The sequence below is a fragment of the Daldinia caldariorum genome, assembly GCF_022478825.1.
Source record: "Daldinia caldariorum strain CBS 122874 unplaced genomic scaffold F4812scaffold_2, whole genome shotgun sequence".
Taxonomy (NCBI): domain Eukaryota; kingdom Fungi; phylum Ascomycota; class Sordariomycetes; order Xylariales; family Hypoxylaceae; genus Daldinia; species Daldinia caldariorum.
In genome coordinates, this window is record NW_025953038.1 from 3,031,389 (window position 1) to 3,044,447 (window position 13,059).

The 13,059-nt window shown below is 45.9% G+C and overlaps 4 protein-coding genes across 4 annotated transcripts; all 4 read right to left on the bottom strand.

Moving 5' to 3' along the window:
- Window positions 1-1,085: 1,085 nt before the first annotated feature.
- On the bottom strand, window positions 1,086-1,739 carry F4812DRAFT_455971 (uncharacterized protein; the record flags this gene model as incomplete). Its single annotated transcript, XM_047936906.1, has 4 exons — window positions 1,086-1,360; window positions 1,445-1,538; window positions 1,607-1,627; window positions 1,695-1,739. 4 exons carry the CDS (start codon window positions 1,737-1,739, stop codon window positions 1,086-1,088), a joined length of 435 nt encoding a protein of 144 aa, XP_047794184.1.
- Window positions 1,740-2,354: 615 nt separating this feature from the next.
- Window positions 2,355-5,427, bottom strand: F4812DRAFT_196947 (uncharacterized protein). Its single transcript, XM_047930182.1, has 4 exons — window positions 5,299-5,427; window positions 3,265-5,228; window positions 2,858-3,177; window positions 2,355-2,799 (listed from the first exon to the last, which is right to left on the bottom strand). The coding sequence occupies exons 1-4, from the start codon at window positions 5,304-5,306 to the stop codon at window positions 2,578-2,580; spliced, it is 2,514 nt and encodes an 837-aa protein (XP_047794185.1). The 5' UTR covers window positions 5,307-5,427; the 3' UTR covers window positions 2,355-2,577.
- Window positions 5,428-7,730: 2,303 nt separating this feature from the next.
- Window positions 7,731-10,438, bottom strand: F4812DRAFT_197012 (uncharacterized protein). The gene is made up of 5 exons (XM_047930183.1): window positions 10,123-10,438; window positions 9,368-10,066; window positions 9,000-9,310; window positions 8,571-8,918; window positions 7,731-8,500 (listed from the first exon to the last, which is right to left on the bottom strand). The coding sequence occupies exons 1-5, from the start codon at window positions 10,258-10,260 to the stop codon at window positions 7,906-7,908; spliced, it is 2,091 nt and encodes a 696-aa protein (XP_047794186.1). The 5' UTR covers window positions 10,261-10,438; the 3' UTR covers window positions 7,731-7,905.
- Window positions 10,439-11,813: 1,375 nt separating this feature from the next.
- F4812DRAFT_197056 (uncharacterized protein) lies at window positions 11,814-12,882 on the bottom strand. Its single transcript, XM_047930184.1, has 2 exons — window positions 12,513-12,882; window positions 11,814-12,440 (listed from the first exon to the last, which is right to left on the bottom strand). The coding sequence occupies exons 1-2, from the start codon at window positions 12,780-12,782 to the stop codon at window positions 11,964-11,966; spliced, it is 747 nt and encodes a 248-aa protein (XP_047794187.1). The 5' UTR covers window positions 12,783-12,882; the 3' UTR covers window positions 11,814-11,963.
- Window positions 12,883-13,059: the final 177 nt, after the last annotated feature.

A 13,059-nucleotide genomic window follows, 5' to 3' on the forward strand; every position in this document is an offset into this window, starting at 1 on the left:
CGGTCGTTGCGACGACGCTCATTCGGTCTAGAGCATGAATGCCATGAGGCGATACGTATCATCTTACAGGAATGGTGGTGTCCCGGATCTAAACCCATTTGTTCATATGTGTATCCCCCGGCATGAAACCCCTGAGCGTGATGGCTATAGTATGCAATAATAGAATGGTACGTGTACTAAGTTGTTCTTATAGGCTGATGTGTGTTTTTAAAAACCGAATTGGGATGAAGGTATATGGTGTATGGGGGGATACGAACGGCGATGATGGCGAAAACCCCAGGATTGGAGAAGCCTCCATCTCAGTTACTACTCTCTGCTTCGGACACGACTTTGAAGACGAAGTCGGGTTTAAACGAAGAGGAGATATTATATATCGGCTTTACAGGTACTGAAGAAGTCCTTGGCTCGTGGAACGAATTGGTGGGTATGATATTGGTCATTAAAGGGACTAATTCATAACTTCCTCTTATCTACTACTGGTAATTAACACAGAGATGTAGTTGACCCTTCTACAGTTTTGATTGCTAAAAAGTTATATGGCATAACTGGCAAGTCATTCTTCCTGTTAATACAATTTCCAGCATTGCCAATTAGGTGTACCGGTAGTGCATGTTAACTCACAGTGAATAATTAGTACGACGCCCCTTTTACACTGTAAAGCTGGTGACCAAATGAAAGGCACTCGTATTCATCTCTACAGATGGATGTGCATACGATTTTGTAAGGGTATTTAAAATTATTTGGTGCTGTTGACTGTTGGGTGCTAGTGTAACAATAACCCCTTATAGCCTGGGTGTGATATAGTCCGCTATTCCCCAACCCCCTATCTTTCCGTGGCTGGCCAATTCATATGGGATGTTTCATGTTTTATTTTCATGTATCTATTTTGGCTTTCAAAAATGTGTATTTCCAAGACAAAGATATTATGCCGTGAGACCCTATAATATTTGGAAGAGCGGCTAACAGTTAATTGTCATTATAAACTGTTGAGCTATTGAAGCAGTTACGTACCAGTCTCTGTATTATAAGATAAGACCGATGGCTTGAACACGGGAAAAGTGAGACACCACCGGTATACGGTCTGCTCATAAACTCCGAACTCCGGCAAGGGAGAACAGCGCAATGCAGCAGCTCATACAAACTCCCCAAACTATCGACCTCAGGGGAATCATCTTTCGGTTCTCTTGCCCCCAAATATAAATCCACGTATAAAGGATGCGACCTGACAAGTAAGCTAGGGTTAAATTGTTTAGGGTTCCCACCGGCGGGCCGGCCGTATTCCCGGCCGTCACGGCTGCGGCGTAGACGCCGAGGTTTTCGAAGGCGTTGGCACCAGCTGATTCGGCGCGCTGCAGCCGACCTTTGAGCTAGTTCATCGGTTAGCAGCGCCCCGGCTAATACACGTTCCGTCTGAGGTAGCTTGCCTTTTTATCTAGTTAGGCACCCTCAAGCTTCGACGTGAAGGAGCGCGGATTGCTATTGTCGAAGAACTTCTTTCCCGGACCCGTTAAACCCGAATAGACACGGGGAAGCATGGCCTACAACATGATGCGCAAATTGAAATTAGTGAATAGATGGCGCGTGAAAGACGTCAAGGTACTCGTACCAAAACGAAGGCTGCTGGGATCTAGCGATGATGTTAGCCTGAAGCTCTCACGTCGGTATCCAGAATATGGAAGTTAGGGTCAACGTACAGTAAAATAGGAGATGTTTTTATCCAGACCGAGATATGAAGCCATTGTTGCAACTGAAGCTAGCAGATGTAGGAAAGATTTGGGTCCAGCTTTGAGGCCTACAAGGTGATTTGGAATTGGCGATTAAAAATTTCATATAAATACTAGCCTGGGCGGGTAGTAGTACATACTATGTAGTAGGTTCCCGATGATAGGAGATCCGATGTCTAGTCGACCAGTCGACGGTTCTTCCAACATCTTCTAGGCCTATTAGAAGTTAAAATGGGCTAATTTAGTGGAGATAAAGCAAGGATTCTTAGAAGGGGACCATTTGTCAAGTTTAGGTTGCTGTTACGTATCATTAGATGTGTGTTTGGAGTTAAGGGAGTTAATGGTTTAAGACGACAAATGTTCCGATTTCTAATTCCGATCTCTAAATTCAGCTCTCGGTTCAGGGTCATGAAAACTACCTACCTAAGGTAACGCTCACTGCTGGTTCAAACTACCTTAGGTTAACCGTTAACCACACATGCTATACATAATGTGGCTAAGGCAGGATTTCTCCAGGATATTAACTTACCTCCAATCCCAATTGCCGGAGGCCCATGAAAGGAGTCATTCTGACTCACTTCGGATGTTGTTTGACTTATTCGGAGATTATTAACCTGGTAATCTATCGAAACCAGCATACCTACCTAAGGTACCTACTTAACCTCTTTTGCTTACAACGCAAAGCTTCTTGCTCGGTATGAAATCATGCCGGATAACGGGGTATCATGAACTATTTTGTTTTTCTCGGCCCTTCATAGAAAAATATAAGCATCAGACAAGCATACGGTGTGACGCCTGTGGCACCTGATACGTGAAAAACGCCGCTATGAAAAAACCAGATCCTCAAGACATCTTATATTAAGTCATTAGGGCCTCCCCAATCCCCCCATAGGTCATTTAGGTCGGAGCCGAGCATTTCAAAATTGAAATCGGGATTTGGCACAGGGAGTGTACTTGAATCCGAAGTTGAAGGCAGCAGCCATGGCATTGAGAGCGGTAGGCTATCCCGCTGCTGATATGGCGTGGTCGCCATCTGAATAGGAGGTGTCGCATCCATAGAAAATGGCGTAACAGACTTGGGTAGTTATCAGCAACTAATTCTTGCACGTCAGGGGAAAGAGGCCATTACGTACCTTCGCTCGGTTGATCGGGTCCGGAGCTGCTTGTGAGGAAGTCTCAGGAGGTTGCGATTGTTGGGAGGAATAGGGCGGAATTTGAAATGCAAGAAGTTTGTAATGTAGACTAATGAATCGTTCAGCAGCAGACGCCTTAGCTGCGTCCGATGTTTTGATGCCCATGTGCGTTTCCAAAAGGCCATAAGCAGCGCACATCGACGAGTATCCCCACGGGTCATTATTGCCGCATCTGAGAACGCGATCTTCTTTCATAGCAATGCACCTCTCAATGAGCCGGAGAGTCTCTTGTGCATTATGCATAATTAGGCTGGAAGAGTCTACGCCATCTTATTAGTTCCTTCCTTCTTTCTTTTGGAAAAAGGGGGTTGGGAGAAAATAGAATAATACAGGAAAGGGGCACGTACCTTTTGGCTGATGCAAGGTTACATTGCAAAGATTGATAACCGAATTCATCGTATCCTCTCGGAGGAAATAAAGAGTCCTAATTCCCTTCTGGTAGAGCTGATCGTGCATCAAAACAATATCCCGAGCTGCGGTATAATAGATGAACTCTGCCACCTGGTACTTTGAGTTGAACTTCCTGAGCTTTAGGTACGGCTGATGTAAGGGGATAAGATACTGCCTAAGTTGGAGATGTAGTAAAGTGTGCGCTAAGATTGGTTTTTGAGAGCCCCCTACGACCTTCTCGCTGTCCACATCCCACGAAGGTAGTCGATCTATCTCGTTAGTAATCATGTCACTATATTGAAGGACCTGCTCCCATTCAAGCTCTGCCGGTGGACCAGTCAATACCTTGTTCAACTCGGTCCGAAGGGCAAGACTCTGGCGACTCAAATGTAGGTACGATGTAGATGTGTAAACGTTAGCTGGACGGGAAATAGGCAGTTCTTGTGAATTTTCGTCGAAGCTGTCATCGTCTATATTTTTAGGGGCATCGGCATCGTTATGAACCGTACTTAAAAGTGTCGGCAAACCTTGGTCAAATGATGACTGGACCTCAAATTCAACTATAGTAGCCCATATTCTTCGTCGCATCTCCGCGATATAGGGCGATACTTTCCCAACCACACGATCAGGGTCTTGATGAAGTCCTACCATGAGACTATCGCGGATCATTGCGCCAGATGTGGTCCAGAGTCGCTTCTTCTTGACGAGGTTTACTCGCTTAGCGAGATAAAGGAAACATGCGATTTGGTAATGGACGAGTTTGCGGTGTTTTTGACTTTGTCGCCAATACCACTCATCACATGCCTTGATCCATTTCTCGGCCATCTGGATTGAGCTGGATTTGATACCTACAAACTTGTTGGATGCTTGCATGTCCAGACAGCAGGAAACGGAGATCATGGACAGAACGAGTGCAGTGAAGGAGGCAGTGTTTGTCTTAGATGGATCCCAGAATGTCTCATACTCGGCTTTGAAAGTAGGCACGTGGATGATGCGGTAGAGCTGCTCAAATTGATCGAGATATACGGCGACAAGGGAATCTGTTTCTTCCTTGGAAGGGAGCAGTGACTCTAGACCAAGATCAGGCTCGGTAAATTTCTTGTCCCTGTCCTGCTTCCGCTTCCCACGATCTTTCCTTTGAATATTGAGAGGCTTAAGCCATTCCTCGGCCGTCTCTCTCATGAAATGGAATATACCGGTAAGTTCCTGGAGAGAAGACCAGGCGTTGTGCGGACCAAAATATTTGGGTTTAAAATCGTGTCCCCGTAAATTCGCGTATTCAAACACCTCGGTATTTCGCGGGGTACACATGGGATTGGAGGGGGCAGATTGGCCGTCTTTAACAGGGTCCTTGAAGGTGGACGGCGAGGCTACCATAGTGTTGCCATCAACTGATGCTTGCTTTGATAGGACACTTCTTAATTGGGCGACTTCGAGCTCCAACCGCCGAATCCTGTCATGATCTCGAGCAGCATCTTTAAGTGCTGATGGCTCGACCTCACGACGTGCCGATGGGGGGTTCGCGGAGTGGCGACGAGCTTCAGAACTAAATGATGCGGGGGGGCCAACAGGCGTAAAGGAAGCCTTATCACCTACGGAAGCTACGGAAGCTGCTGTCGTGCCGGGTCTTGACTCATAAGTACACCTCTCAGGTGTCCCGGATTTGATACAACGATCACAAGGTAACTCCCTTGAGCATGAAAGCTTCCGGCGGCGACACTCGAGACATGAGAGCCTCACTCTTTGACGCTTCCTGGCGGGACCTTGCTGATGCTCATCTTGCTCATGGTCATGTTCGTGCTCATCATCCTCGGAAGGCTGACGCGCGTTGCTGGTTTGAGCTTCGGCCATTGTTCTAGAGTTAGATTCACGGTAAGATGGTATGGTGCGAAAATTGGCCAGCCCTCCAGTTAGGTCAAACCTGTTAGAACGATAAGATTAACTAAAGATAGATGGAGGCTTTTTTTTTTCCTTTTTTCCCCGTTACATACCTAGACATTAGGGACGGTAAATCATAATACGTCAATCTGTATGAAGACTTGAACGTAGCTCGGAATTCCGAGGCTAAACTCGGATGTCGGATTTAAGTGATCTGGGCTTGAAATGGGTGACAATATAACGTTAGGTTAGGTAGCGTTAGAATAAGCAATGTAATTTAAAATTTACCAGGCTGCTCTACGTTGGTGCTAGCATCACGTGATATATGCTTAAATAATACACTACAATAACATTCGTACCTGAATCGAAGCCCCGCTTTAGGGGATGTAAGCTGTAAGTGTGCCACTCATGAGCCAGGGACGTGGCTCTCTTACTCTTCTTGAGTGTTGAGTGATTATTTGTAAAATAATAATAATAATTTTTTCTTGACATAGACAATACATACACACTTATCATGTACTTTGCTATAGAATAAAATAACTATTAGGTACTTGTTAGATATATTATATATCGATATCCTAGAAATAATCCCACAAGCTAAATAACTGCCTTGGCGCTTAAAATATAAAAATTAAATACTTAACTGCTTTTTGGACGGACTTATGGGTAAGCAGAAAGGGAATAAAAAAAACGATATAACGACTTGAACTACGAGGCAGCAGTATAAATAGGGCTACAGGTAACTCGTGTGTGTATGTAAATTTTGTTACTATGCTACGTTCGCAAGAATAAGAACGACCCATGGGGACGGCCTATTCACCGAGGCCTACAGGAGTTCTAATTGGAATACACTAGCTAGGATCCTCTCCTCAATGGTTAACTAACCTCTGTATGAACATTATAGCTAGGGATACGTGGGGATACAGGGTATAAAGGGTAACCAGCTCCCTCGTGAAAGGATAGTACTAGGTTTACCATAATGCACTATATGTACGACCTCGACACTCAATCTGTATACGACATTCATCACGGGCATTATACCTAACAATTGCTGAGATAATTGCTTAGGTAGATGGTATATAGTTGGGCACCTTTTACTTGATAAGGGCAAGTAACAGGTAGCAAACCGGTTTACCCATTCTAGATTTAGCTAATGTGTACCTAAATACTTAATTTCATAAATATGTTATATAATAAACCTGTCCGGGTTGAGAAAACGAAACGACAATTCTTATGAAAGTAATAGTTTTTTATTTCATTTATTTTTTTTTTTTTTAAAAAAAAACCTTGCCAGCCACTAGAAGGCAAAGTGATATGAGTTAACTTATTGCAGCGCGAGGCGCGCTTACCATGGTATATTGAATACCTGGCTATAAAGTTTCGGACGTTTACATTATTAAGTTATTGACGCTATGCTCGGTAGATGTTCGTTCTCGGCGGTATACACGAGAGGGGCCGTATATTCTTCAGTTAATCGTACCGGCCGGACCGGGAGAGTGGATATTCGAGGCATAAATTTACCTACCTGGGTACTTACTGCTTTCGGATATTATGACGGACAAGAGGGTGGGATAATGTGATTTGATCGTCGCGAATAGAATTCCTTCTTCTGGACCGTCGGTACCCGCGCACGTGGCGAACACCCACTTATATCTCTAGATCGAGATTTACGACGAGACTGTGGCTGCTTCGCGTCCCGGGGTTGCATGTACCTCCTGGGAACGAGACTTTCTAGTCGCTTACGACATAACGCTGTGGTATTTGACTTACCGGTTCATCGCGATGCAAGCCCGTTCTAAAAAGAGTTGACCAATCCCTATCCTTTCGCCTCGTCGAGACCCAAGCCCCGTATACCGGTCACCCCCCCTCTTCATGATCTCAACCTTCTGATCGACAATGGTGAGTTTACTTTTCGTGCCTGTCCAGCCCCTGTTAGCGGCACCTAGCTATCCGGGCAATACGGAAACCCTGAAGTTTTAAATTTAGCGCCATACTAATTTTATGAGGTACCTACACATGCCGTCTCTCTAGGGAATGAGGTATGTGTATGTGGGTTGCTCATTACTAAGGTGCAAGACCCGACAGTCCCTACGCTTTGTACACGTGGTGCCGTAGCGGTCGATTAAGAATTCTTACCTTGGAACGGCGAAATACATGCCCCCCGCCCCCCTTCCCTCTCCTAGCTGTAGACGGTCAAGGCTTCGAGCTTCAAACTCGAGAATCCCGAGTTAAAGGAAAAGAGGAAAAGAGGAAAAATAAAGAATTCCAAGACGCTAGAGCAGCGAAAATTAGTGAGTACAGACCATGATAATTCCATACCATCAATTTCCCAGCGCCAATAGATCGGTTGATGATCGTTTTAGCACACATAAAACCTGTTTTCGTAGTATTTCTGTTGAACTGACAGTAGCTCTCCAGGTCATCGAAGAATTAAATGGGTAAACGATTGCTCGTACACGGGACGACGGCTGTGACCCGCGGTATCTGCTGATTGCAGGTGGCGAGAGTTCCCATTCGAGATGCGGAAGCATGCAGGCGGCGGCTCAAATAGCGGGGGGCGATAACTGATATCTCTGGGTAGAACAGTATGGTCCCCGATTGGCTCTGGTATATCGCACCGATCACTAGGTACCTATGAGCTAGCTGAGCTCTCATGATGCAGGACTGACAGAACGACAAAAATCCATCCCTAAAAATTCTATATCATTCTCTCACGCTTATCATCCATTGCGTTGAGGGTACCGTGGCAATATGACGCTGAGAGAATCTTGATCCATCACTGACCGCATATGACGCTCCCACCAGCGGACAAAGTGGTCGAGTGTACGATCAGAGTTTTCATCTGCCATGCTGAAAATTCCAAATGGCCATCTGGACCGAATTTCAAGGGGCATATGGCTCGGTCGTCCATCATTCTCTTCAACCTCGGTAGTTTCCCTGAGTAGCTGAGCATCATCGGCACTTAAGCATTGCCTAAACAAACGGAAGACGACTTCCGCCACGTAGTAATTCTGGCCTTGTTCCCATAATCCTTTGGCACAGAGTAGTAGTGTCGCCTGTATGGCCCCGTGGTCGGCCGTACCTTTCTCAACTGACGAGATATCTCTTAGAGCGCTGAACCCTAGCAAGGCGAGTAATTGTACGAGGGTGGCGTCGAGTGATTCGAAACCATGTCGTAAGTAGTAAACCCGCAAAAGTGTCTCGAAGCATATTTTCGAATGCTCGACGATCGTACGTGGATTCGCTTCGGCGTGTATGTAACCCATCTGCATGAACGGTTCGAAGAGACCTATAAGAAGGACATGATAATGCATACTTAAAAAAAAGACTGTCAGCAACGAGAGAAGTCATCAATAAGGTATTGTAGAACGATAGGTAGACTGACTGTATCTTAAGGTGTGACGGCATAGCCGCATTTTGGGCCTGGAGAGGTTCTGGCAGTGTCTCGTACCAAACTAAGAGTCTCGACTTAAATTCAATGGCAGCACTGAGCGACATTCTGGTAAAACTCCTTGGCTGGCTAAACGACAGCGCCGTGATCTCGTTCATGATGACACGAAACTGGGAGATAGCTCTAAACACTAATCCATTAAATACAGGTATCGAGTCGTGGCCAAGAGGGTATTTAACAAAAAGTTCTCCGTAAAACGCGGATATCTCGTCAAAATTGGGGAGCGGACGATTCGGCGGGTCTTTAACTAGCGGCGGTTGAAAGGTGTGAAAAGATGCGAGTCTATTGCAGATCGTTGTGTAAGTAACGATTTTCATGTACCCATACTGGGGACGAGGGAAGGGGGGGGGGGCAGTGACCTACGCTTGCCAATTATATAAACACCACGCCGTTGTCGTTGCTGCTACTTGCCACTCCTTACTTTCGTCTGGAACCGGCGAGAAAAGAGAGAGATTCTCGGCGATCTCGAGAGCTTTGTATGTATAGACCCAACTTAGTTCGTCAATGCCATTAAGGTTACAGGTCAAATTCATAATGGCCGCTGCTTGGGCTGTGGTAATATTGGGCTCTGCCTGTGCTAGGTCGAAGAGCCTGCGAGCTTCAGCGAGAAATCGGTAACCTGGGTTATCGGGGAGCCAATATTCGGCCCTGTTCTTTATTCGACTATAGCCATGCTGCTTCATATTAGTATAGGCAATCCAAGACGCTATTTGTTAGAAAACTGCTCTTACCCATGCAGCCCCGAGAACAGCATTTACTAGAAGGCGCGAGCAGAATCGACTACTGCCGACAGACATATCATCGAGAAATAGATCCTTGTGGAAATATGGGTGGGAGGGATATATGAAGACGAAGTATATCTGCAAAAGCACGCGTAGCATCGGATTGTCAGAGGAAACCGTTGTCCAGCTTGATACAGTCATGGATGAGATTCTAGGATCGACGAGTTCGACGGTATGGTACGGCGCGAGGTACATCTTTTCGGATTCGTCGGCAACACCTCTCAACATGTCTAAATATGCTTGCGGCTTCTGCGACTGTACACCTGTCTTCTCGTATAGGGTCGACTGGAGGTACGGGTTGTGCCATCGATTTAGGATAGGGGGCATTTCCCTAAGGTGCGGGAACTCATACCGAAATCGAAGCTCTGGTTTGAATGAAAGTTGAAGCAACAGATCACCATCTTGGACAGTCTTGACAATCATTTGAGCGTCTTCACCCATGCGGAGCCGTTGCAAGACCTGGGTAATTTCTTCATCCGGATGAGATCGTAGAATCCCAAAGAGATCTTCATACGCTTGACATTTTATCTCGAGGTCGGTCAACTTGCGTTTCTGTGCTCTAAGGTGCGTTTCTGTTGGGAGTGTTGTGTATTCGCAAAGGGTTTGTCGTTCGATGCAGACGGAACATCGTGGTCGTTCGGCGGTACACTAAATTGAGTTAGTTGCTGCCGGGTTCGTTGAAGGAGCTGGAAGGTATTATTAACCTTGCTCTTCCTCTTCCGGCAGGCCTCACAAGCTGCCGGGGTAGCTGTTCTTTTCACACGATGTTGTGTCGGCGATAGGATATCTAGACGAGGAGGATTGGGGGAGTTGGGCAAGAGTGGCCGCAAAGGGTGCGACATACAGAATATGCGAAATTCAAAGCCCCTTATGCTCACTAATAAGAAGGATCGCTGCTGGAATTGATAGTCTTGATCGAGTATACGAAGTGAAATCTCGAAAAACACCTATTGGGGTCTACATATACAATCTTGAACAGAAAAGTTGCTCTCTACTTGGTGCTTTACAAGTTATTCGATTATATTATTTGGCTGAGCTGAGGCCGGGTACATCCAGCAGTCAGGGGGGCCAATTTTGTGAGGCTAGGCGGTCCGAAATGTGGCGTTTCCATGCAAAATAGAGAGAATGCAACCGGGACAGCTAGTATTAAAGACCCACATGAGGTCCTGTTCCTCTAGCACTACCCGCAAGAGGAGATAGGGGAACCCATCATTAGCACAACTGGCCGCACTATCAGGTTTACCATAGCTTCTATCTACCAAGCTCGGTTTACTATGACGATGTGGCGAGTGATAGTTTCTTAGGTCCGTCAGATACAAACGCCGTGGGATTCACAAGAACTCTTTTAAGCAAATTAAGCCGTGGCCGAGAAGTGGTCCACAGGTTAAGCCCTCAGAGCGCTTCGAGTACTTTGGCTAGAAGCATCGGTTTCACATGGTATACTTGTAAGCGTTCCCCTAGAGTTGTTGAGGTACGAACATACTCGTGGCAAAAATGAGAATCTTACAATTCGAATGTATACATCCCGATAAAATAGATTTTAAGCTTCTTAGTTTCCTCTTATAATTACAGACCTAACGACTATAGATATCGATACCCATTGGCTTGCACTGTACGTAAGGAAACACCCCTTGTACTGGCAGTACCACGTCCCAATCAGGGTGCTTCTACAACCTCAGAGAAATACGACAAAGGCGTGAGTGAGTCACTAGAAATGCTTCATCTCGAAGTTAAATTCCAGTGCTCTATCGCAATAACGCAGTAATTTGAAAGGATTGTCCAAGTGTTCATGACCCAAGCGATACTATGGAATTCCGAATAGCAAAGCTTCAAGTAAACATCTAAACATAGGTACCTAACCTGGATAGGTATAGGTATATCATAACTGTCAGTCGCTTTGTGCTTTCATTAAAAAGGAAAAAAAAAGAAAGAAATCATAATAATATATATCCCGATATACCGTAGGAGAATACTGCCACTGTGCAAGATAGCTGTACGTAGTATACCAAACCACAGGGCTACGACATAATGCGACGGCAATTGACTAAACGGATCCAGAATATATATATCTAGTGTATCTTAGGGAACGCGGTGGAGTTTCTGGGCCATGGATAGAGGAAGACACTAAGTAAAATCAGGAAGTCTAGTATTTTCCTGTATCGGCCAGCCGGACGATACACCGGAAGCATACAAGCGGCAGCGCCACAGAACCCGGCACAGTCTTTGCAGCTCCACCTCGATATCATTAATTTCCCGCGGAGCTATCATCATCAACGGCTGCACTCAAGCGGTTGAGTGTACGTCAGGTGAATACAACAATATTTCTGTCATCGGCCCCGTCCATCCATCATCCCCAGTCCGTACACTCCTTCGAATATCCAGCCAAACCCCCTTCGAAATGTCCTCTAATATCGGCAGCGTCTGCACCTATAACAGCCGTGCCTTTGCCCTACCAACGCCGAGTAAAAGCGACCGACATTAGATCCAGGAAGCTGCCAAAGGATATCAAGTCTTTGTCGACTCTTCTCGATTCATTCCATTCGACCTAAGCGATGTTCCTGGCACTCTCCGTTATATATTTTTGTATGACTTGACAGTCGCACATGCCATGCTTCAAAATTTCGGTCCTAAGCTCGATAACTTCCTCTCGCAATGCGTCTGCCATGAACTTTAACGCTTTCCTCTCGGCCGTTAACGTCTTCGCCCGCGTCTGGAGATTCTCTGTCTCCCTCTTTTTCTTCTCCCGGCACTTGCTAGCAGCGACGCGATTCTTTTCGAGTTTTTGCACCTTTTGAAAACCCCCGGCTGTGAAACAATCATCACCGGAAGATAACGGCGAGGGGAGCTTAGATTGACTACATCTACGCGTGCTATGCTGTAGAAGGTGGGATTTTCGGGAGCTGTCTTCATCTTCAATATTGCATACCCTTCGTTTGATAGGATCATGCGACGGGTGAATCGCTTGTTGCGATTCTAGTGACTCGGGCGTTAAGTCGTCATCTAATGGACCATGCCGATAATACTATTTGGACGGTGTTAAAACTTGTTCAATACATAAAAGAAAACCTTGATAGATGAAAAGGGCCTTATATACAAATTCAGTATCGAGATCAAAAGACTTCGCCGAGGCATCCGAGGAGGCGTTGGGCTGGCTGTATACGCGTCCGTCCACGCCAATTACTTCTGGCACGGGCATATCCCATCTCAAATGATGAAGGCTATCTGGTTGAATATTCTCTAGTTGGAGGTCGTCGAAGATATCAAGGTCTTGCGTTACATGTTCCGGGTGAGGATTCGATGTAGTAGAGTCATTCATACCGGTAGGAGAACGGTGGAAGTCCAAGGGGTTGACGTTGTATTCCATTGTTCCCGTCTTGCTATCTGTCGAACGGTATCAGACAAGCAGATTACTTCCTACTGCAAAGCCACCAGACGATGGGTTAACTAGCAATGGGCTGTAATAGTCAAAAGATCCGCAAGCGTCGCTGGAGCCTGAAACCCGGGGTAATGCAGATGCCAAGAATCACTGCTCTAGCGCATCTAGCCTAGGGTGCGCGAAGACAACATGGAATATGTAACAGTTGAAAAAGGAGTGAATCGATATGGGCGGCTAGATTTTGTACGCCGTTGGAGGTTGCGGA